General features: G+C 38.9%; 1 protein-coding gene across 1 annotated transcript in view; it reads left to right on the top strand.

Annotated features, from left to right (window-relative positions):
* Positions 1 to 25,975, top strand: part of ADAMTS18 (ADAM metallopeptidase with thrombospondin type 1 motif 18) — a 75,613-nt gene that overhangs the window by 5,648 nt on the left and 43,990 nt on the right. Inside the window, 2 exon segments of the mRNA XM_068411344.1 lie at positions 22,651 to 22,740; positions 22,742 to 22,934. Of these exon segments, the coding sequence (XP_068267445.1) occupies positions 22,651 to 22,740; positions 22,742 to 22,934 (283 nt within the window).

Raw genomic sequence — 25,975 nt, 5'->3', positions numbered from 1 at the left:
CATATATTTTGTTAATACGTTCTCAGTGTCAGGGGTGTTTTTTTTAACTCTTATAACTTTGGGTCAATGAGTTCATTTGTGTTAGTAAATAGAAAACTAGTTTCTCTCTTTGGCATCATCTTAATGTGCCCGAAGAGAAATTCGTACAAAATTTTCAACTCCTTTCTCCACTAATATTCATTATTACTTTTAATAAAACTCTTCTGTTACTCCAGCATGACTTCTTGGAGTTTCCTTCAATCCCTTGTGCTCTCCCAATCGATATATCCAGGCCACTGGTTTGTCTTGCTGCTTCATCCTCTGTTTATGTTGTCCAATTCAAGCTGTTCATTCTTCCCAAATTCATTTTTTTTTCCAAACTCCTGACTTGAGATAATTATTACTTATTCTATGTTTTTATTACTACTATTATTTAGTAATATATTATTACTTATAATTGCCTTTAGCTATCTAATTGGGAGACAGACTATGCCAAATCCACAGAATGCAGGAGTTTTCAGTTTTCTGAAGGCCACTGTTGGAATAAGAAATTGGTTTTAGGACTTACTCAGTGTGGCTGTATCTGTATTCCTACCTCATTCCTCCTGCCCCCTTGCCCATCCTCATCCACATGTTGTGCTATGTCATCTGCATTAAAAACAGATGCCTATTGTAGGTTCACCATCTTTAACTCCATTTTCATGATGACTTGTCTCTAAAAGCCTTACTAATGTCTTCCTAGTTGGTGTATAAACTGTGTGTTGTTTGCCTCTATATGCTAGATTTTGTCTCCTTTGTCTCCTTATGTGCTACTTATGTTAGGTCTATGTATACATGATCTCATGTATAAAGTGAGTTGTTTGCAGTCACACAGTAAATCAGGGCAGAATACAGGAGAACCCCAGAGTTGTCAGTAGTCCAGTTGTGTTCTAGAGATATTCTTGAAAGTAATTTATAACTGTGCATTCAGGAGTGGAAGTCACATTCCGCTTGTGAACAAGTACTTTCTCTTACCAAGTCAAACAAGTTCACACTATAGTCCAATACACAACATAGAAAATAGTGAACATAATGAATGAGTAGTTTACGATATAGCATTTGGTGGAAGAGGCAAGTGAGGCTATATAGCAAGTACAAAATGTGCGCCCAGAGGAGAGAAACATATGTACAACATAAAGGAACTCTCCTACTGTTACACTGTAGAGGACACATGCATGTGTATTTTGGGTCAGAGAGAAAATCAGTACAGCTCAGTGGAACAGTTCAGGTCCTTTAAAACTATATGATACACAGCTTTATTGTTCAGGCCAAATTCAGCCCTAAGCAAACTCACTAGCACGGAGGCCTGGGAGGCTGCACCTGCTTACACTGGAGGTGAATGTGGGCCATTCTCTCCCTTTTATTTGTGTACCTCAATTAGAACAGTGGAGTCAGCTTCATGCACTAGCTAGTGCCCTCCTTTGTTTTTGGTAAGATGTGATTGAATCTTTCGTTATAAGGGGCCTCCTTTCTCTTGTCTCAAGTTCTGTTATGTTTGTTAGTGTCTAGTCAAGGGAGGAGAAAGAGGAGGGAAGGATGAATCATGTTACACTCACTGAGCTGTCAGAGGAGTCTACGACTGGAGAAAGGGTTAGGTGTATCACTGAGAGATAAACAGGAGATGTATTAATTCAATGGAAGTTGTGTGTGCATGTCTGAGGGCAGGACTTTGCTCAAAGTATCAAAGAAGCCACAAAGTTAAAGCTTCTTAATGCAGTCTGGCCACCTAAGAGGCGGGCAGGCAAGGCAACTCATGTACCCATTCTTTGTAGTCATTTAATTGCACCCTGTATTAGCATTATTTAAGTTCATGCTAACAACAGCCTCTTATTCCTAGAGCTCACACTTTAAGTCCAATTAAATATGCTGAGACAAATCCCAAGGTTCTTACGCAGACAAACTCCCATCAAAATCAGTGAGCCAGACTGCTGGTAAAAGTACAAAATAATTGCTGTTCGCAATGAGGTTCCTTTAGAAACCTACAGCTGTAAAAATAGGACAAAATTTGGCCCAGTGGGACCTTGAAGAGCAACTAAGTACAGAACTGGTGATTTGGCTCATTGTTAAAACTATTTTTAGTCCATCCACAAGTCAATATACAAATCCTACATTTTCTGCCATTATACCAGAACAACATGAACAGCATCTGGCATATGAGTTCTTTGACTTTCTTTATATTCACACACCATTACATCTCCATCCTTTATAAAACACAGTTTGTGTTTTACAGGATCGTAATTCTGTCCACTGTTTTGATGGACACTTTGCAATTATTCACTCCATAATAAGGTAAAGATGAAAATAAGAAAATCTTTACAAGAAAATGAGGTGACAATGGTAAAAAGCCATATTCTTGAAGATATTTTGAATTATACTAGACAAATACAAGACACCGTTTCTGGTCTCAGACTTGAATTGACTACTGATGGGGAATGAATTGTGTGATTAGATTATTGATTGCCCTTCTCCATATCTGTCTGATAAGCTTTCTGTTTAACTCTGGCTTTAGCTCTGCAAGACAAAGACAGTGTTATCTCAAGCATTTTGACCCTACTGATTCCTGATGAGTAGGAAATGGAATTAAAGAGGATTAATGATGGAGAAATAATCTGCTTCAGCTGGATGGGAAAAGTAATACAGGTTGCATTTCTTCCAGGTTTTATATTAAAAAAACCTGGAACCCATGAACTCACATAGAGGAAATACTGTGTCACTGAGAGCACTTTGACTCCATCAGCCTGAACATAGTGGCCTGTGGACGTAGAACAGCTTGCAAGAGTGCCCACAAGAGCATGGAGACTGTTCATCAGTGTATTTCAGACCAAACTTCAGGCTGTTGCGAGCACCGCTGCTTGCACTCTTGAAGCAGTTTCAGAAACAGGGAGCCGTCCATTTGTGTGTAGACAGGCAGTTCATCCGGGCCTTTCTTGTTAAGCAGCAGTCTTATCATAACTTCTGAAGGAATTAGTAGACTCTATCTATACTTGAAACATCAGCATTTTTCTTGCTGTAGTAAAGTATTTCCTCAAAGCTTAGTTCCCACACTTTCCTTAGTCTATTAGAGAGAAGCTTATAGTCGAATACTCTCATAAGGGTCAGGAGAGGATGACCTGTCTGCACAGACTTGACCTCTTCGTAACAGGATGTCTTTGATGTAAATGAGGATTTTTATTTTAGCACCACTATTTTCATTTGGACCATACCATCTCTGCTGCTGAGATGCAACATAGTCTCTTCTGCACAGCTGTGAACTGCTGAACATCTAAAATATTTCTCTTTTTAGAGGCAGATTCTAATAACTAATACCAGCTTTCAGTCACTAATAATTAACCTAAACAAGATTTTATTTCTCTCTTTTTTTCCCCTTCTTCCTCCACTTCAGAAGTGTTTGAGGAAGATACCAGGTTTGCAGACTGGGAGTATAAAGGCTTTTGTTTACCCAAAACACAATGACAGTCTGTGAAACTGTAGTTCAAGTCGAGCTCAAGCAGCCCTCTCCTAGAGCTCTGTACCTGACACATAGCAGTAGAGTGGAAAGCACGGGAGTATTTTGGTTGTGCCCTGGCCCTGCCGCAGAGTCCACTTACTTCAAGCAAACAGTGGTATTAAAACTCTTCTTAGACACCTTTTTTTTCCACCAAGCTTCCTCCCTCCTTAGCCTCTCTGCAAAACCAGTGCCCTGATTATGATGACAGCTTTGTGATTTGCACACTTGTACTCAGTTGGGAGCTTGACTTTGATTCAACGTACGCTGCCTGGTCATAACCGCTCTCGATGGTCACTGGGAGTTTGTTACCAGATCCATAAGTCCCTCAGTCATTTTGGCACCTACAGTTTTTGTCACAGTTATGTTTAAGTCTACAAGATATTTAAGATAGTGTTTTCTAATTTGCAACTTTTTAGGGAAAGGTTTGTGTTTCTGATGCATGGCATATCCCATACTCTTCAAAAGAGATGGTAGTTTGATCACTGGGACTGCTGTCCAGTACTGCAAACAGTGAGGGAAGGAGAGAGTCTAAAGACTCTTGTCAATATCTGTGGTTTTGAAATTTGCAGTCTGTGGATGGGGGCAAGATAAAAGCTGGGGCCATGCCAGGCAAAGGCATCCAGAGCTGTGATGCTAATAATATATTGGTCAATTCTTTAAGACAATTTCAGAGCTATTTGCATCTAACTTCATTCTCTCCTGATCTTGAGTAATGTTGTTGACTTACAGATTTATAGCTCTTTAACGATTTTCTAGAAAATATCTGCTTTCTCTTTCTAGAAGTTGCAGTGTCTGGTGATAACCTGACAGCAGCCTTTTTAGTCATCCGAAGTGTTTCCTCTGACTTGACTCCTGACCACAGACAGAAGCTGTTAGCTCTGTGTGCCTCACTTTGTAATGGTCTTCTCTCAGTGAGCTGGCAGGAGAGGGGTTAAACTTAGTTATCTCTGCAGTGAGAGCTAGCAGTGGACCTACAGTGAATTATATCAGCTGAAAGTCAGACTTCAGTATCTTTCTTTTTCTAAAAAACACTCATTTTGTGTTAGGAAGGCTCTGACTAGCCCTTAAATGGTATCTGAACTGAACTTTAATGGATAATTACATTACAAATAAGGTTTTCCTCTGTCTTTTAGATCATGTCACTGGGAGCAGAAATGTTGGTTCGTTCTTGCCTTTTCTTATCCCGTTTTAATCCCAATTCTGTTGCTGCAGGTCTACCATAAATTACAGTATGCTAAAGGAATTTCCTATTGATTTGCTCTGACAGTGATTTGACCAGCTATGTGAATAGCTGATGGAAGCAGAACTTATCTTTGGTTCAGACAGCAGAGCACTGACTAAAGCTTCGAGGTAAACATTTACAGAAGAAACCTGAAATCATGATGCCTTGCAGCTCAGCACAATTTACAAGCATGTATTAATTAAGCTTCAGTACTGGCTTTACTGTGTGTTAGATGAGAACAGCATCCTGGCTCATAATAGGTTGACATCAGTAACCTTTTATTGTTTATCATGCTCGGAAGTCACTAAGAATGAGGGTGAAGAAATGTCAAATAATCAGGTCATATGCAAGTGAATGAGTCTTGATGGTTGAAGCTCAGTACCGTGGGAACCATTATTGTCCAGACTAATTTCTGGAACATGCAAGTTAATTTCTTTTTTACAATGTTAGTGCATAAGCCAGGGAAATCTACAAACAAGTTGTACAGTCAGATGAAAATCCTTTTCCTGAACCTCATATGTGACTGCCCGGCTAGTTCCTGCTAAAAAATAGTAAAAGAAAAAAGTTTGATGGCAAAGATAATAGGTCTTGAAGTTATTCTTACTGGAATAACAAGGCCCAGCACAAACCTGCTTAATAGAAGAGGAAGCTGAGGCAATAAAGTGATATTTACTTGCACAGACAATAGGGCGTTGCCTTTTCACTCTTCTGTGGCATTAGCATTTCTAGCTGCCCCACTATGTACACAGCACACTCATGGCTTTATTCTTTGAGGACTGGATTCTTGCTGTTCACAGTGGGATCACTTGAATGCTTGTGCTTGCCTGCCTAATATATGTTAATTGAAGGACTTTTGTGTCTCAACATCTTTATTAATATTAATGGAATGAGATTTTTAATGGACCTATACAAAATATGCTTGACCTAGCTTGAGCCCTCACTTTTGTTTTTATACTCTGCAGCACAGTGTGGCTTCCAACTAATTTAAGAATGTAATATTATATTCTGTGGCAGAATACACAAACTAATGAAACACGGATTACTCTTCAGATCTGCAGTTTCTTTGCCATGAGATATAAAATTTATAACACCAGAATATAATTAGTTTTTTTTTAAAATCATGAAATTAAAAACAGATTTGCTTTTTCTTCATGCAAATTATTGCACTTCAGTGAAAAGAGTGAGCATTTAAAAATAATTCTGTCTTGAGCAGGCTTGTCTTATGCCACACGCTCATTCTTTTTTTAGGAAGAAGTAATCAAAACAGTAAGTCTTAAAATTAGGCTAGACTAAACCTCAAGAAATAGTTTGAGTTAATATTGTAATTAAAGTATAAGCTGGCCATGGTGAGGGATAGGTATAAATGCTGTAACACAGTGTCGGAGAAGAAAGTTTAAACTTTCCTAAAAGTGTCGCTACCCAGTTTCATTTCTTGTTAATGCTTGACAGAAAGTTGTTACTTGTTTTGTTAGATGAAAGTATAAATTGAGGATTAAAATACCAGTCTTGGGCTAGGGCTGAGATGAATATTTGCAGCCCACTGTGGATGATTACAGTATGGACAAGAAAAATGCTTCTGTCACTTTTGCACTTTTTTGCTACTTTTTCTGACAAAGGATCATTCCTTATAGTCCGCTCTACATTACATTCTTTGCAATGCACCAGCCTGCCACAACAGTATCTCCAGCCTCCAGGTTTTTTTCTCTGTTTGTTGGCTTCTGTTCATGCTAGAAGCCATGCTGAAGGCCGTGTGGATATTTTTTGCACTCACAACATCACGTACTGATGATCAGATTGTTATCCTGCCTCTAGCAGCAAAAGCTTGAGCAAAGGGGTGGAAAAAGGGCCATTTCCAGACTGAGACACAAGTGAGCAGCTGATGTCTACTGATTCCTGCAGCACAGTATCTTCCACTCATTGACAGGTATTTACTGGTTTATGGGCTTCATCTAAAGCTTATAGTGAGTAAAAAGTTTTATGCTGACTGCTTTGCAGCAGAACCTGGTCTCAGGGGAGTTCTCTTCCTCCCCACATCATCTTGGCCCTTGAGTCAAGAGGCACACCATTTCTTTGTGAAACATTACTGCAATTACTATTTGGTTTAAAAAGACATTTTGCAAATGGAAAGTACCACTGGCTCATCAAAAAAAGTAAAGCATGTCTGTTTCTACTGGCAGATCCCAAAACACATCCTGTAAATAATCCAAGGTGGTGCTGTATAATGAGATTTCACTGAATCAGAAGTGAGATGAAGGAAAATGTCCTACTTGAAGGGCAAAGAAACCCATCTGCAGACTGACCCTGTGCTGTTCTCATAGGCTACTCGGATTAGTAACAGCCAGGAGTGAAATGAGGCAGGAGTTCAGCAGTTTCCCAGAGAACCAGCTGCTGCTACTGCTGCTAGAAAATGCACTGAAGTGCTTGGCATCTGGTGCCTGCAGCTGCCAGATACGTGTCAGTGTTGCCAGGGTATTGTGACAATGAAGGAGTAAAGGAAGCACAATGGCCACCAAAAAATACAAAGTCAACAATAAATGTAAAGAGGTTACTTGGCCTAATCCTGATCAGGTCCTGATAAGGTCAAGCGTGGCACTGGGAGTAAAAGAGGAAAGTAGCTTTTGAGGTTTATTTCCATTGTTAGAGGGGAGATGGACCTCACAGTTTTTGATCAACGAAAATGTGCAAGGATATTATCACTTGTCATCCTGGGAACACCTGTAGGAGGCAAGATTTCATTCATCTTCTGCTCTCTGTAGGAGAGCTGAATAATTGCAGAGAGGAGAATGTGTAGTCTGTTGCAGAAATAGCCCATTGATTCCTATGATTCCTGTGATTCCTCTGCCTACCAGAGAGTCCTGGGTGGTCATTTTAATTGCCTGAGGCACAGAGAGTCCTGTGAGTCTCACTTAATGAAGATCACACATGAACCCAAATACAGGGTGGGAGCCTTGACAGAACAGCATACAGCTGGTGCCATGTGTCATTGAACGTCAGACTAATGGTATGGTGGCAAAGGCTTGCTTTCTCCATCAACCTGTGTGACAGATGAAATACCAATGAAAGAGCAGTTTGGACCAGAAGCTGAATCAGGAGAGGCTGGTAGATTGCCGTAGGCAGTTGAAGCTGGGATCAAAAATGTGCCAGACTTTGGTTTTGGCCTATGAATATTGCACCAGTTCTATTCACAGGTTCTCAGCTTTTGAGTTATAGTGCCGTGAGGAGTTTATTTTTGTTGTAATTTTCCAAGCATTTCTTGAAATCTAGCTTTCTGGTGCGCAGAATAGCACCACAACACTAAATTAGTTGGAAATAGCTTGAGGGCTGAGGGAATAGTATATTTTTTTTTTTGTGGCTGTTCACATGATTTATTTAATCATTTTAAAGATCACAGTTTGGGAAAGTCAGGAACACGCTCTAATGTGAGAAACAAAACAGAAGGAAATGTTATTCACTCAGAATGAAGGTCTGTCTTTTGCAAGCTAGCATTGGTGCACAGCAAAGGTCACGCTACCTCCACAGCCCTACTTCTGTGGTAGGTTTAACAGAAGAAGATGTGGAGCATTTCCCCATGGGGCTATGTTTTCTGCTCACCATCAGCCTACTCTGAATGGTGCCCATGTGCTCCTGAATACCTCCATGGATATGCCACATACCCTTAATGACAGCTTAGCCTCTGCACCTGACTTTTTGCATTTTACTTGCCAGTAAAAAGGAAGAGAAATTTATATATACATACATCCATACATATCTATACCAATGCACTGAATTGGTGCCAATCCTTTAATCTTGGTTTTACAAAGGACAGTGCAATTTAGTGTCCATTGTCTGTGAAATATTAATATGTTTGTATTTCCATAAAATTGCACAAGGCAATACTCTTTACAGCTGTTGTCTCTTCTGCCATTCAATAACTATATTATGTAGCAAAATAGTAATTATCATTTAAATCAACACCTTTGTGTTTCTTCCAGGAAGGGACTTAAATTTTAAAGATGTGATTTGTGATTGATGTGACTTGTTTCTGATTTTTGTAGTAAGTGGATGGATATAGGGTTATTGCAAAAAATGATAATGTAGAGGATGTGTATCAGTCTTGCATGACTTCCATCATTATACATTAATGTATGTCAAAGGAATAAGTCACTATAAGTCTGTAAATTATCTTATAAAATTTATTTGTTCTTGAAAAAAATCAATTTTATTTCAAATTGGTGAAATTTGTGAGAATTAGTAGTAGTATAAATAATTTGAAAAAATGTGAAAGTTCAGTGTCCTATTCTAGTCCTTTTGAAGGGTTCAGTAGAGGTGTATAAAGAGAAGCCCTGGACAGGGGTGATGAAATGTGGAATCTTGGGCTGAAACTATTCCAACAGGATGGGGAGTGTAGTTTAAACCCTCTCTTATCTTACCACTGTTCTTGTGCGTGCTAGCTCTCCACAGCAAGGTGTTTGATTGATTCATAGCATCTAATGGGCAGTTTAAAATTACAAAGCTTTCAATTTCCTTGTTCCTGATGGACAAAGAGAGTGGGCATTTCCTGATTATACGGTATATGTTCAAAATATTTAAGTTCCCCATGGTGCCATTTGTGACTAATTTAATTCCATAGCACATTAACACTGCTGGTTTTATGCTATGGGAGGAGTGTGTAGTTTAACACGCTGTGAAGAGAGGAAACGTTTCACAACAAGAGGTCCTTCTGGCTTCTCCTCTGTTTACGTTACCACCTGGAAAGATGAAAAGGTGGAGTAAATGACTGATGATCCAGATGGATTGCATGAACAGTCACATCTTTAGTCATGACATATTAAGATGGGCAAATTCACACTGAGAAGTGGCAGGATTGCACTTTAACTCCTGGAAGCACATATAATCTTATGTAGGAAAATGCGTAGGCACAAATAGGCCTTGACTACCTTCATGCCAGTAGTCTTTTGGCAGGCAGTGCCCATTTAGTGGCCACTGAGCAGCCAGATTATTTTGGGGAAAAGTCAGGGATACACTAATGTGAGGGACAGAGGCTTGAGGACAGGCTCTAGCAGAGAAGTTAGAATCTGAGAATGATAAATCAGTGGCTGTGCAAGTGACACAGAGCTTCAGAGAGACTCAGAACGAGAGGACCACATTTTTCACTTTTCAAATTCTTGACTATGAAAGTAGACAAATTATCTCTTGTTTATGGGACTTGGTGTGCTTTGACACAATACTTGTTTGACTTATGCAGCACTTCTCAGCACACCAAGTGTATCTTGATTTCTAAGGGCTCAAGATACAACAGCAGCTAAGCCGTGTGGCACTTCTCTCGAGTTATGCCTGAAGTCCACAGAGAGCAGCCACTGGCTGCAATGTGGCATGGTGCGAACTCGGGTCATGCTCCATGGTGTCAGGGCGGAGCAGAGAGCACACTCAGGCCCTGGGACTAGGAACTGCATAGGAGATTGGAGTGTCTGTAACTCTTACACACTTCCCTGATGTCCCAGAGCTTCTGTGACCCTGACAGCTCATTCCTCTTCTTGGAGCTTTTTTCTTAACCTATGCTTAACCTGACCTTTGCTTAACCTACTGTTCAGTAGATTCATTGCAGAAAGGAGGTCAGGCTGCTTAGGAAATTTTGCCTCCTAAATCCTCTGCTGATTTATTATTTTTTTTTTTACAATCCTTTTAAAACTTTGCAGCATGCTGAGCTGTCAACAAATTCCATATAATTGTATCTCCCTATAGGAGAGACTTTCATGAAGAAATGCTGTTCACTTGCTTGAAAATCATAGCAAATGGTCAGGAATCACAGGCCTCCCTTCTTGGATCAGTTTCTGTGAGACTCTGTAGAAATGAGAACCTTTATGTCCTCTCCTCAGCTGCTTCTTTGTTCTCTGTTCTCATTTCTGATTTTAAGAGGTGCATAATGGAACTGATTTCTCCATGAAAAGACATAAGTAAATGCTCCCACACCATCTTTCATACTTTTCTTCAGACTCATCCCTGCTAAACAGTCACATAATTCACAGGCTTGTACTAAGGTCTGCTTATGGTAAAATCAATGTAACCTTTCATGACCAGTTTAGTTCTGCAGGCCTATTCAGTAAGTGCAAGTCAAACACAGATCTGAATACCTGGAAACAGTTGTGTTAACACTCCAAATACTGGTTTAGACTTGTATGTTGTACTCTGACCCTGTCAGTAGACAGGATGTCAGGAGATGTAAATTGATGTATTGGGTTGCAGAATGGATTTACCTCACTTTATGCTGAAAATCTGGACAAATATTAAGGCAGTATTACTGTTTCCATTTTAAGAAGACAGTTATTGTCTGATGTTTTATTTCATACCAAACCAGGACCTCTTTGTGGCAGTTTTTGCATGTGATCACAGTTATTTCTACTACGGAGATTTCTGTAGTTAGAAAACTATACTAGAAATTATTTCTCATCAAACTTTCATTTATGATAGTATTAAAAAACTTTCTCACCTGGGACAACTCCACCCAGGTTTCCTGCTTTGAATTTCAGTCCAGTTATACCAGCAAAGCAGCTATAGCATGCTCACCTTTGTGCATCATTCCCTTAAAATAGAAACATAGGCTAATTTGTGGGAGAGAGGAGTGTGAATGGATGAACACAGTTTTGAAGCAGGACAGAGATTAGTGCAGTATGTCTGAGCACTGCTGAGTGGTAGCATTTGGCTACAAGTAGGAAAACAAAGAATCTTTGGACTCATGGTGTATTTGGCAATATAATATTGTGAAGGCAGGTTTTAGGGCTAGAAATGGTGCCTACAATATAAGGTTTTTTCATATGGAATAGAGATGTAAGTTACTACATTTATCTTAGCAAATAACTCACTTATGCAAATGCCTATTGTAAACGAAGATCTGGATGCTAAGGATGTTTGGTTATCTAAACATTACGTGGAGTTGCCATTGTATAGGTTTCTTAATGTTGTGAAAAACTGAGAAAATGGTGAGGTCTTATTTTACATCAGTGCATCTTTGGGATGCTGCTGCTCTGTATTTCAGGTTTAATAGTATGAAATGCACTCAAGGTTTTACTGATTTGCCAGTTCTTGGAAAAAAAAATGTGATTCAGACACACCCAGGCTGCTGTCCTGTTTTGAAGAGGTGATTATAGCAAAAGAAGAGAGGATGGAATTATTTTTTCCTGTTCCTCCTTTCACAGTGATGCTAAGTAATCACTCTTTCTATATAGGCATGTGTAAAGTAGAAAGCATTATAGCAAGGGGATTCCTAGTTATGAGCAAAACTATCAACCTTCTCAGACTCCAGTGAATGTGACTGCATATTTCTGGCTCACTTAACCATGTAGCATTGTTGTTCCTGTGAGTGGGGTCACATGGCAAAAGCCCATCCAGATCATGGGCAGAGCGATGTTTGAGGAGTGTGTCTTTGAACAGGGCACTTGGAGCATGGAGCCCTGCTAGGTGACACATACCTAGCTATGCTGTGACTTTCTGTGCCTAGTGAACTGATCACTGGATTACAGCTCAAGCTACTGAGTGACATCCTGAAGGCTGGGGCTGCAGTTTATAGTGAGGAAGACGGAGGCATTTTAATAGAACAACCCAACTGGGGTCAAATGTGAGCCTTCACAAGTCTCTCTTGAGCATTTACTGGGTTGATTACAAAACCCTGCCTACAAAACTGAGAAGTAAGGAACAGAGAAGCTGCATTGCTGAAGAACTGGGAGTTTAATCCAGATAACCCAGGCGCCAGCCTGACATTCTCATTCTTGGGCCATCTTTGCTTCTTGTTTTCCATTCCCTTAATGGCCTAAGCTCTTTTGTTCCCCTCCCTTTCCCCTTCCCACATAGATATTTCAACATATGTATACGTCTGTGTATGTGGAATATCAGCAAAGCTGATACTTTGCTCCCTACAGAGTTCCTTATGACCACTCTCTCATGTAACTAATCCATAGCAATGTATACTCCAACAAGGAAAATTAAAAGGTTGGGAACCACTGACCTAACTTCTTAGTAAGCAATACAGCTGGCAATCAGATGTAACCCGAGCTCCTCGTTATTGGAGCTGCCTGAGCTATTCATAGCAAAGTAAAATTGCTATGGGAATTGAGCTGGATTTATTTTGTTTGAATGCAAATTATCCCAGGTCAAACAGGCTCAGATCTTCTGCCCCCTCAAATTCATTTGCATCAGCTCTGCCAGGCTGAAGCTTTTATCTGGAGGATCTTTGCTGGGGAAAAGTGGGTATGGGTAGTGAACTGCCACTGTCTAGAGTATTTGCTTTGGGGCTTTGTAGCAGTCAGTATAAGTCACTCTGAAGCCAAGACCTCTGAACAGAGTGAAGGGTCTACCATCAGCTAGCCCTGTGTGGTGTCGAAGTGCATTGGGTAAGTGTCTCTCTCTCTGGCTGCACCTTCAACAGGATATCTTGTAAGGGAGAGGGAGTCTTTGAGGCTTGTCTGCCACTCTCACTCATGATACGAAATGTTCTTCTGAAAGGCCCAGCTGCCAAAGTCCCATCATCACAGGAAAAGATGCATTTTCACTAAAACCCCCCCAAGTTTGATTCTAGTACGCATGATCATAAAGCGTACAAAAATCTCTTAAAAACTCAGTTGAAAATAGTTCAAGAAATCAGAAAGAAAATAAAACACCAAAGCCCTTTGGCATTCTTTTTAAAAAATCTCAGAATTTATAGTGTTGTTTCCTGCAAGGCCTGATAACATGACTTCTAATGTTTGGAGTTGCATGTTTGATAGAGAGGAATGTTCCTGATCAGAAACACTCAAGCAAGCATCTGTTAATGCTAAGTACCTATGGAAAAGAATTTCCAAGCACTGATTTTAGTTATCTATCATCAGTTCTTTTTTTTTAAGCTGTTCATTGTCTGTGTCACAGTGCCCTATCTATTGGTTTTGCCTTTATCACAACTATAGGAGCAGAAGATTCATTAAGAAGGTGTGCGGTTTCCCTAGAATATTAGTGCATCTGAGTTTCATCCACATAAAATCAATTAGCTGTACACAAAGGAGGAGGAGAATCTTCCCAGAACATTTTCATTGCACCTGATCCTTAGAGCAGCATGAATAAGTCATAGCAAACCATCCTTAGGATGAAATTCTGCCCTGTCCAAAGGTCTGTTAAAGATCTAGACATCTTAAAGTCACATTTCAGAGATTTAAGAGGAACATAAATGGTGCTTTTATTTTGTGCTGTTACACAGAATGAGAGGACAGGGAGGGCTGCATTTTCTACGCTTCAAAATTTCCAAAAGGTAGACCTACGCTCGCACTTTAAGGATTCTCTTAAAGTGTGCACTCAGTTACATGGGGTGCTAGATTAGGGGATTAACTACGCTACCTTCTTAAGTCAGTTGTTCTGTTATTCTGGATGTACTGTAAGTAACGGTAAGACAGCACATGACAAATAGTGGGCTGCCTCTTCTTAGGAAAGGTGAAGCATAAATGCATTCATAAAACAATCCTACTGTTTCCTGTTTGATTTGTGATGGATTTCAGAACTGTCGTAAAGAATAAAATACCTAGATTGTATCTTACAGTTGCGGGGATTTGCTTAAACAGGCCATACCCAAGTGCTTATACAGCTACCAAGCCTAAATTCGAGCTGTTGGTTTTAGCTAATTGCTTTCCAGAACCATTATATCAAGCCAAAGAGCCATACTGATGGAATCATTAATGAAGTGATCTTGAGTGCAACTTGGTAAACCTGTGACACTTAACTTGAATATTATTAGTGTAAAGTTAGTGTCATAATGCTGTAGTTTACATTAGTATTTTTCTTCTGTTCATTTATCATGCTGAATTCTGTTTAAAAAAACAAAAAAAAACAAACCAAAAACATGAGAAATGAGGGAGCTCACATACTGACAAGCAAGTATTTAATCTGTGGCAAAGCAACCAAATTTGTGTTAGTTCTAGAATGTCTCATTACCCTGCAATAAATAGCAATTTAATACATTTAAATACCAATGTGACTGGTTCAATTACCTTAAGTGGAGGAACAAATAAGAATATTTCCTTATTTGCCATATGTTGACAGAGGATTGCATAAAGATGTTTTAAACAAGTTCAGTCAACTGCAGAAATACAAAGGCACTATTCAGAGATAACGCTGTCTTTGTTCATATAGGAATAATTAAAGACATGCAATTTTGTTACCTTGTTTTAATAATTGCTGAATGTTCTGCATAGCACTTCTTTTGAGCAACCAAACAGAGTAGTCTTTCATGACTAACTCAGACTGGCAATTTAAACATCATACTCTCCCTCTGTCAGATCCTCAGTTAATAAAATGCTATATTGTTAAGAACGCTTAACATTTTACATTTGCAAGAAATCTATATTATGTTAGAAAACAGAATAAATTGAGTTATTCTTGTGAGTCACTTAGAATCTAAAGAAAAATGTGGTCTGCACAATTCTCAAGTCAGAATACGCAACCAGTGATTCTAATGCTTCTTTCACGATAAAAGTATTTTAGTGTGTATAAAGGCCCTTAACCTAACCTAAACATTTGCTGTGGTACAGAGCCAAATATTCCAATCTGGTGAAAATCAGTAAAGGTCTGCTGAGGTTATTCTCAACAGCCAAGAACCCAGTCCAATAAAACATTACATTTTTACTTCCCTGACTCTGGGGTAGTCGTCAGTAACTGCCCATGTACAGACTTGATACTTTTCTGAAGGATGGGTGAATTTGTTTGGCAAACATAAAAGCTAGGGAAAAGTTTAGTTAACTGAAATTCTTTCTCTCATTTAGTGTGTTCGCATGCCTTTGTGCTGCCTGGTTTGGGATAGGATCAAAAATGAACATGCTCTGAGTTTTACTCGTGGGATATCTGACTTCAATAATACATGTGTATTATTGGAAACCTCATGAGAGCCCATTCTCACTAGTTTCCCAGAACATTTTCTTTCCCAAATTGGTATAAACGTGCTCTGGAAGTGCTTGCAGAGACAACGTTCAGCTCAATGGGAGCTCCTGGGTGCTTAACACTCTTTAAAAGTCAGTCATTTATTTAACAACCTGTGTATGGATTTAGGGTCCAGACCTTTCACTTTTTGTTGGACAATCACGGATTGTGTCCCTGTCACTGTGTCTCAGAAGCTTGTTTAATTTACCCAGTGCTTCAGTAACATGGGTGCACCTCTGTGAAGCGCCCTTCTGAGGGGGACAGTAACAACATATGGAGGCAAAATACGCCTCAGCATTGTTAGCTGCTGCTGTCCCCTTTTCAGTTACCACCCAGAAAAGGGGCTGTAGGTCATAGCGGAGAGGGAATGAACTTCTTTAAATACCATGATTTACTGCCATTGGTTTGGCTGTTTGCTGATGATGCTTCCCGAGGGTAAAGATATCTTTCACCTCAACAACGCTTCCTGCAGTTCAGCTCCTTCTTTCTGCTTTGCCAGATATGTTGCTTGTCATTTTTTCTACCTAATTTCACATCTTAATTTGCTCATTTTGATTATATTTTCCAGAGCATTGACATTTTGACCCTAACCTGAGAGGTGCTCAATAACCCATCTCTCAAAAAGTCAGTTAGTGACTCGGGTATCTACAATTCCAGGTCAGGCTGTACTATACTGCTGGCTGTAATTATTGGAAGTAGTTTTGCTTTATGACTGTAGTAAGGTTATAGTCTCGCATATTTTTGAGACTACCAACTTAACCCATCCCAAGAGGTGAGTCTGCTTCGTTACACATTCTCTAAAGAAACAATAATTTATTTAGACTGCTTAAATGATGCAGGATTGGTTTGAACAGCCTTGTACTAGTATTGGTTGAATATCCTTGCTTTGGAGGAAAGAGGAACCCATAAGATGAATGTTGGCAAACTTAACAGGACGTTATTATTATTGGGATTCCTTGGCATGTGTGAGAAAACTATATCTTTACCCTATTTTCCAGGCTTGACCCAAACCCCATTCTAAACAGCTGGCACTTTTCCTGCTGTCTGGACAGGATTTTGTACCAGGCTGTGGGTATATGCACAGGGGACTGCCATCTCCACATGGATTTCTCTGAGTATACATTTGAAACGGATCTGAAATTGCTGTTGCTGTTCTCCAAGCTGCTAGCCATGAACTAGATGTTACAAAATACTGTGTAGACACATAAATGATATGCTGTGCTTGAGCTAATAACCCAGTCTCTTAGCAGCTACAGTGCTTGTAGTTTGAGCTGGCTTGCCTCCAGCTGCCTTGGAACATGTGCTGAACGAATGGAGGCCTGATCACAAACCTGAAGATCATTCTATACTTCGTGAGGGGCCTCATGTCCCCACCAGTCTGCAGTGGAATCCAAGCAGAGGTACAAGAGTTATAGGGAGACCTCTCCCTTCTTCTAGCACAGTGCAGTATGTTGGTATTTGAAAATTTACATCTGCCCAATTTAAGAGGCCAGCTGGGCCCAAAGGCAACTGATGGCTGTTGTCAGGTAGCTCTAAGTTGTGTGAATAGCTTCATGTTCTCTGGATCTCCATCACACCCTCTTTCTGCTTCTAAGGTGCTCCTTATTCCAGTATGGGAAACGTTCTGGCAGACAACGTCCACAGGTAGGACATCTGAGCTAGAGGAGTCTTTCCTCCAGCAATGGAATTCTTTGGTGGCAGAGATACGTCTTTTGTGTTTCCTTTGTGATGCTAAAGTGCCAGAGACTCAGCAGAGTATCAGGGCAGAAAATAAGAGTTTGACTTTGATTAAAGTGAACTGTAGCTAAGATAATTTCATGAGATTTCACTGCAAAGTGAATGAGAAAAGACTCCGATATGCTGTGACATGAGAGGGTCCCAACAACATTGTGATATGAATACTACATATCTAGGCATCTTTGACCTCAGATAATTTTAAATAACTAGCAACTATAGTTCTTAGGTCATCTGTTCTTCTTATTCTTCATATTTCAAGGAAGTTCTTAATTCGCATTTTTATTTAAGTAGAACGAAGAACTGTACTTTATGTCTCTGTACTTTACGTACTGTAACTTTCATTAAGATGTGTTTGAATCAATGATTTGTGGGTTTTAGGAGCTGGACAGTTGGGAAATAACACAACAGAAGTCTTGGATCAATGTCCACTGAAGTCTGTGGGAAGCTTTATGCCAATTTCAGTTGGCCTTTTGTCATGTCTTTTAAAACTTTGCATGAATATTTGGAACTATTTTAATGGGTGTGAAACTACATTTAACTCTTCCTTGTGAGAAATTTTTTGTCTCGAGTACATGTACACCGATGTAATCTTATAGACTTCATTGATTTCTGCGGCCATTGTTTTAGCTGCTATCAGTTAAGACACAGTGTTTTTTTAACGCCTAATTTTATGTATATACTCATAACACTGAATAAAGCCTTCTGGATATAAGTAGTACTCCTTAGACAATACATGCAAACTTTTTAGCACTTTAGTTGAGATACTCCTGTCTTCGTACAAACTGTAACATTTATTCATATGTTTTAATTCTCAGTTTCATTTCATTACGCTTCTTACTTCATTACTTGCATCTGGTTTATGAAACTCCTGTAATTTTAATATGTATATAGCCAAGCTGTTGCCTTTAAGTTAATTAGCATGTAATGAAAATGCCCTGTATGCAAACAGAGAACCCACAGCCATAAGGCTCTTCTAGTTTAGAGCAAGGGCTTGTCTACTATCTCAGAACTTAGCTTTGTTAAAATGTAGGCAAGAAATATAAGTTCTGAAAATCTTTCACTCACTGTCACTGCTGTGTTTCTTATGGAGGCTCTGTTTTTTGGAGATGCTGAAACCTCAGAATGAATTAGGTTTATAGGCTGGTAAGCTGCCAAAGGCTTCACTTGGAGTCTAAGAAAACAGGGGGAGAAAAATGGGAGCAGCCTTTGTGCTGTTCCAGTAAGAGACCAATGAGACCTGTAAGAAACAGATATGTTAGAGTGTGAATCTTAAAACCATTCCATGTGGGTCTAAAATCAGTGGACGATTTACCTGTTTTTGTATAGCTAAGATGAACTTCAGTGGTTTAAAAAATTCTCCTTATTTTTCATTTATAATCTAATTTCAATTAAAAAATCTTGAAGCAGATATTTTATTATCATTTCCCTTGTCCAAATTTTATTTTGAGATTCTTCCTTCTTTTGAAACACACCAAGAAAACAGAACAAGTGCCTTACCTTGGTGATAACACCCTGATACTGAGGAATTTCACAAAGACGTATTGGATCTGAAAATTCCGTTAGCCCAGAGCTAAGCAAACATTTCATAACAAATAACAAGTGGGAGGAATGTTGCCTTCTCATCTTTTCTCAACTTTTCTGCAAACAAACTGCAAGTTCTTCTAATTTTATTGAGTCAGAATTATTTGCTAACCCACACAGATCAACATATGTCTTTCCGTTTACTTTCCAATGACATGGAATATCTCTTACAGAAAGATAGCAAATATGTGTTGTGAGGGAAGAACAAGAGAACAGCAAATTCCAACTGAGCAATCTCTTGGGTTTTCCTTCCCACCATGTTCTCACAATTACTGCTATTATTAGTGATAGCCACAGTGGGAGAGAGAGGGAATAGACAGGAGCCCCTGGTCTTTTTCATGCTGTGTTGTCTAGACTTAGTAAAAATGTTAGATTTTGTCATCCTGCTTCCTCTCATGGTGTTGTAATTGCAGAGAATCTGAAATAAAAATGGAGTTTTGACCTATCTGACCCTCTTCTTGTTGGGTCCCAAACCCACCAGTGTTAATGGAAAGACATCACTGGGTTCTGATTCAAGGAAAATCACATGTATACACTTAAAGCTGTGCTGGCAGTAGGAAAACCTAATGCATAAAATTTCCATGACAATTTTGCAGTATTTGTTCATCTACTGAAATATTTGAGCTGGAGAAACATATTGCATCTAACCCACAATTACAGAGATTTTTCATGTATTTGTAGAAAAAATGCCCAGGAACACTTTTTTTTAACACTTACACTGGCCAGGAGTACAGACTAGCCCAAATCTGTCCTTCTTCAGGAAACTGGAATTCCTTGGCAGTGTAAAGTTAGAAAAGATGATTCTGTGCTAGTATCCTACCTCTGTGCTCTGCCGTTTCTCAGCTGGCATATTTTCCAGCCAACATGACCATAGCCATAGGCTGCTTTGCTTTACCTAAGGCTAAAATTTAAGAACCTGCAAGAAAAGTATCTGGCAGTTATTGCCCAGTTGCCCTCTTTGCAGCAATCCAGAGGACTGCACCTCTGTCAGAAGCCAGGTCAGCATTCTCAGCATTACTTTGGAATTATCAAAGAGATTATTTTAAAATGAATCCTTGAAACCATCCCATACCCGGAAGAAATGGAAAATGGTCTGTGATTGAATGAGTGTCCAGACTGCTCTGTGGCACTTCCCCTTTGTTCCTGACAACTTCATAAAACTAGATGTTATCAAAAAAGAAGGTATCTTTCGTTCACACAACATTTTTCAATATGGAGAATGTGTCTGATGTAAAACCCAAAGGAAAGAAGTCTTTTTGGAGATTTAGGGTCATTCCTGCTGGGAAAAAAATGAGTACGTTTGTAAGACACTGGGTCAGCTACAGCCTATGTAAAGGTGCAGCAATATACATGCAGTACAGGGCCCAGAATTCAGTTAGGGTTTTTTTTTCCTCCCCAGAATTCTCAATCCACCCTTATAATGTTAAATATAGAAATTACATTTGGGGCTGAAACTTGGTGTACATCAGGGACAGTTTCTTACAGGAAAATGTAGAAAATCCTTTGTTCCATATGGTTTGAATCATTTACAAAACAAATCCTACAGGAATAATTTCAGATGTGGAAACCTCTAAAATGGGGAAATAAAAACCAGATTCACTACATTTCTGTTTTCCAGATGAAAAAAAAAAAATCATTTAGCAGTGCTCAATTATCAGTGCATTCTAGTAGATAAAGATTGCCTCTCAGAACCACTTTTAAATTGTGTGATGACACACACCATAAGGATTAAAATATTAGTCTCCTTCCCTACAGGAAAGTACTTTGTCATGACCAAATGTGATCTGACATTTGAAATATGCCAACTTATTGCAGTGAGCAGGCAAGTTAAATTCTTGTCAATTGTTTAAAGCCTGTCTCTTATTGACAGAGGCAATTTTAAGCTGCATAGAGAATGTTAAGTAGATATAGGCTGAGATACGGAGTTATGGATTCATGTTGAAAAAAGGAGAGGGGGCAAATTGTTAATCAGAATATTATATATGTTTGGTTTTGTATTATTTTTCAGGAGGCAATTAGACCCTTCCAGTTCATAATATGGACTCTCTTCTATTGTCAAAATTAAGATGACAGTATGATCTTATAAGCACTGTTATTAGCCCCCTGTGAAAGATGCTTATATTGGGGAGTACTGTAAAGATACCTTTGATTTGGAAAGACAGAAATGAATTTCCATGAAAAGGACATAGTTTCTTACTATAGACTGTTGAGGACCTGTAATCTCTGATAAATCTTTTCAACTGGAATAGACTTAAAGTCAATTTTAGCAGTAGCTTAGTAAACAGTTAAAGCTGTGAAGATTTCCTATGTAACTTTCTATTTTCATTTGCTTTTCATTTTCTGTTGAGTTTTCCTCATGGGAAACAGTTCTGAAAGTGCAGAAAATTCCACAAATCCTCAGGAAATACAATGCTTACATTAGGCATTCAAACTGGTTTCCTTCTGATACCCTTGGCATTCTGGTCCTAGGTTAGTCTAAAGAAAAGCATCCATTTCAGAAGGGAATAGGTGATACATGTCTAATATGTGCATTTTCAAAGAATACATTCTGAGGAAGGAGGTGGAATCATGATCTGAGAGGACTTAAGATGTCAGGCAAGATGGTTTGCAATTGACATTTGTTTGTCTGCACATATTTTTCTGAAGTATAAGAGATATGTAGTCCTTGTGGGATGTCAATTTTGGCAGGAGGGTGTTGGCATATGGTAGAGCCTCACTGATCCAAAACAAAAATCTGTATCTAGTATTACATATATAATGTAATACAATTACCTGATGAAACTTCTTCTTGGTTTTTGACTTGGTAAAAAGGAGTGTTTATTACAACATGTTTTACAAAACCAAGAAATGAAATAAAATCATAACTGATTAATGAGCTGCATGGAAATACTTCCTCAATGCCACCCACATTTCCCTGGCCCTCATCCTGGAAACACTTCATCACATGTGCAGTTTTATGCACAGATACTATGTGAAAAATACAGTGTAGTTTTCCCATACTTACTTCTGTCTTTCAGAGATATAAGAAGAAAACAATCAGATACTTGCTTTCACTGATCAGTTTTCTCTTGTAGAAGGGCATAAATTTTAAACTGCCTTTACGATGATTAAATTGCGGGGAGCTGATTATGGAATGATAGTACTAAAATATTCAGATGTTTCAATTTTGTGCTTCTGTACCATAATGTGCTTATGTTTCTACTTAGAGTAACCTTAAGTCTGGGATTCCTGTCTGGTAATACCTTGTTCTGAAAAAACCCTGACTCTTAATTCAAACATTTTGTTTTACTAATATATGCATTTACTAGAAGTTGCATTTTCCAAAAGCATTTTATTTTTATGTGAGACTGTATATCCTGTACACAAACACACATACAAACAAATCTATACTGTGAAGAATGGATTCATATTGCATATGAAATTATTCGTGGTACTCTGTGAAGGTGCTATGCTGCCAGTCCCACAAAGTTCTTCTTCTGTGTGTTACCAAACGTGAAACCTGGTCATCTCCAAAATGAAACAATGCATATTTTAATTGGGAAGACTATCTAGATTATCTCTTGACTAAATCTAATTTAGAGGAGCACATTTCAACCTGTCTAGGCATTGAAGGGAGATCACTTTAAGAACTAGCATGTTCCAGCTGCGGACCTTGACAGTCTTTCCTCTAATTTGTGGTGGTGTTTTTTTTTTTCAGTCAGGTTTGATAAGGACACAGAAGATTGAGTTCCTTATATCTCCATTACCTCAGCAGCTAGCACAGGAGCACAACTACACATCACCTGCTTGGACACCATCCTCATGTATTATATAAACGAACTGCAGAAGATAAAGTGCACCGGTACACAGTAGAGTCCAATCCCAAATACTTTTCTTTTGATCATCACAGAATTCCCACTTCCCACAAGTATCATGCTCAAGCAAATGGTTACCACCATGGAAGGTTTCAAAAGCAACATTTTTGTGGACGTCGCAAGAAATGTATGTAAGGAAACTTTCTCTCCTTGTTTGAGATAGTGGCTCTTAGAGACTGTATGGTGATTCTGAGGTGTGGTTCATAGTCACCTTTGTGATGGAGACGTAATAATTTTAAATAATATAGTTGTAAATCGAAATAGATAGGAGAAACTTGATTATTCCTTTAAATTGATATCATCATCCATTTTATTAAGCCATCAGAATCACTATTTAGTTTTCTTATTCTCTACCTAGATTAAAAGATCCCTTGCCTGATTTTTTACATTGATGTAGTTTTCAGTAAGCAATTCTGTTTTAGATTGCTGCTTTTGCACGGTGATGGATGCCAACTCCGTGAGCTGCTCTCTGTTAGTTTGGGAATATATGACTAATTAGGCTTGAAGATGAAGAAAAAGTCTTCCAAATCATTAATTTCTGAGAGGACAGAGAATAAGTCTTTCAGAACTCACCATTTGATAATGAAATTTTCAGCAACTGAGATCTTCAAAAAGAACCTCCCATATAAATTGTTTAAATAAGATTTTGGAGCCACCTCTTAAAAAACCATATTGGAATATATTATCCTGCCAAGGTCTGTTCTGAGTCCTTTATTAGGCCCTCAAATTGCAGAACATTTTAGAGCCCCCTTGGACCCTGTATCCATACTTACAGCATTCAGTTGATTCTGTTTGAAAGCTGATCTGCTTCTGAGCTGAGTTTCTTAATGAGGGTCTCCAGGACTGCACACAGTATTGAAAACATTGTCTCAGTCCACTTATATTCTTCCAACTTCCTACTTGAGTTCTGAGAAAATAAGTAGGTTCCTTTTCCAAAAGGCGTGTAAGGAAGAAGGAGAAAAACAAATAGAAGGGAAGGAATGAGAAAGGAGGTAGTGGAAAAGGTGGCTGGCTGAGACTGAGGCCTATTTTGAGGCCTGAAAACTGCTTATTAAAAATTGACTGTTTCTTCAAAAATCGTTCTCCCTAGATTTCAAAGCTAGACCTCAAATGCCAGATGCACAAGGCTATGATTCAACCTGTAAACATTTGCATTCTGACGCAGTTCAAAACTACCTCATTACATATTCCCTTTCCCTCCTGTCTGGTTTTCCTGCTGCCTGCTTCAGAGCAGAGCGTAATGGTGCTAAGTTAGCTCATCTGCTCTACAGTGTTTTATTTTATTTGCATTGTCCACTGTGGTCTTGCATCTTATTTACTGTACCCCCTGTGACTGCTTGTCCAAATTCAGAATTATTCATGTCCCCTTAGCTTTTACATGGTGCTTTTCCCTATAATAAATGAGTACATTTTGAACAGCGTATCTTCATAACCTCCTGGCATGTGAAAAGATAATATCATTACTCCTGTCTTATAAACGGGACTCACAGACACAGGAGAGGGCAAAAATAACCATTGCTTCTGGGTACCAAACCGATAAGCTGAGTTTTTCTTTAAAATACTTACTAGAATATATGTTCCTGTAATTGTATATGTCTATCTATATATTCAATAATTTCAGTCACAGCTATGAGTTCTTAGCTGCATGTTCAAGCTGGGTTTATGTTAAATGAAGAACATGCAATTAGCATCCAACTGTGGTATGTTAAGTATAAGTGATTTACCCATCATTGCTTAAGAACTTGGTGTTGCACGCACTGTTAGAATTCGAGTAAGCAAGATTGCATTTAATTACCTTAAGCATGAAACTCTTTCTTTTCACATCGTGCAGTCTTTCACTTTATGCAGTACATACCTGTAACCTCCTGAGAGAAAGGAAGGAGGAGTTCTAAAAAATAGCAACTCATTTCCACCAGCCTTGGTTAATCTATAGAACAAGTCTATCTCATGTTCACTGAATGAATGCAGTCCTACAAATAAAATAATGTGTGATCATTTAATCAAGTGGGGGCAAGTATAGGATGTAGAAGAAAAACATATCACTCCAGTAAAGGCAACACCCCTTCTATGAGTACTTGGGGCTTTTTTCTTCTTCTTCCTTTCTTCACCCCCCCCCCCCCCCCCCCCCCCCCCCCCCCCGCCCGCCCCTTCTTTTTTTTTTAGTTTTTACTGTTTTCCTGGTCTTATTCTGAGATCTGGAGCCCTATCAGTTTGAAATTTTCAGCAAAATCCAGTCTGGTCACCTGGAATAGAAAATTTCAGCTTGAATGAACAAAGGCGTTGAGAATGCAGTCTTAGGGAAGGCAGTCCTTTGCTATTAACACTGCCTAGTCCAGATTAATTTATCCTAACCTAAGAATGAATCCAAGCTTGCTGAACAGTAAGAGGGAAGAGCACACTGCCACTTTTACTGTCATAAAAGTAGCTTGTCCCACTCACTGTCTGTTAAAATTTCATGTGCTGGCAATTTGAAAGCAATAGAGAAGCCAGTTCATCATCATTCAAACTCTTCACAATCTAAATGTTTTTAGATCATGAGAATTGGCTGGACTGTAGTTAGTAAATCATGCTTGAAACGTTGCTGCTGCTTAGGTTTTATTAGTAGCAGTGAAGTTAATTCAAGAGCAAAACTCCACTGCTTATGGATTTATGAGTCAAATTCCTTGAAGCTGTATTGCCTTCAAAATAGTACATGGAAACTGATGTGCCATGAACTGAACACTTCAGTCTTGAGTGAGGCATGTCTTCATGTCTTGATGTGCTTCCAGAAGAGAAAAGTTCTTTGAGCTTGTAAAGGACAATTGTTTATAATGAGTGATACATTTTAAGATCTTACTAGCACAGTCACGTGCAATGTTAAATATAGTTCAGAGTGACTTAGTTCATGAAAGCAGGCCACTGTTGTGCATTCTATGGTATTCTTGATTTCCCAGTTTGGTGTGGAAGGAAGTAGCGTCTGTTTTAGCTCTGTTGTTGGAATAACTTTCTGATGAGGCACAGGCAGGATATTTTTAATTACCTGAGGCTCCCTCTCTTCTGTCATTTTACATCCTGTGTAAAAGAAATATGTTAAAGTGGCCTTCAAGTTAATTCTTGATGCAAAGGCAGTGTAGGTGTATGTATGTGAAAGAAACTATGAATAATAGGAGCATTATAGGATGTAGGACA

Source organism: Nyctibius grandis, chromosome 12, assembly GCF_013368605.1.
Source record: "Nyctibius grandis isolate bNycGra1 chromosome 12, bNycGra1.pri, whole genome shotgun sequence".
Classification (NCBI taxonomy): domain Eukaryota; kingdom Metazoa; phylum Chordata; class Aves; order Nyctibiiformes; family Nyctibiidae; genus Nyctibius; species Nyctibius grandis.
Note: the sequence above shows the minus strand (reverse complement) of the source record. Positions and strands in the feature narration are given on the sequence as shown.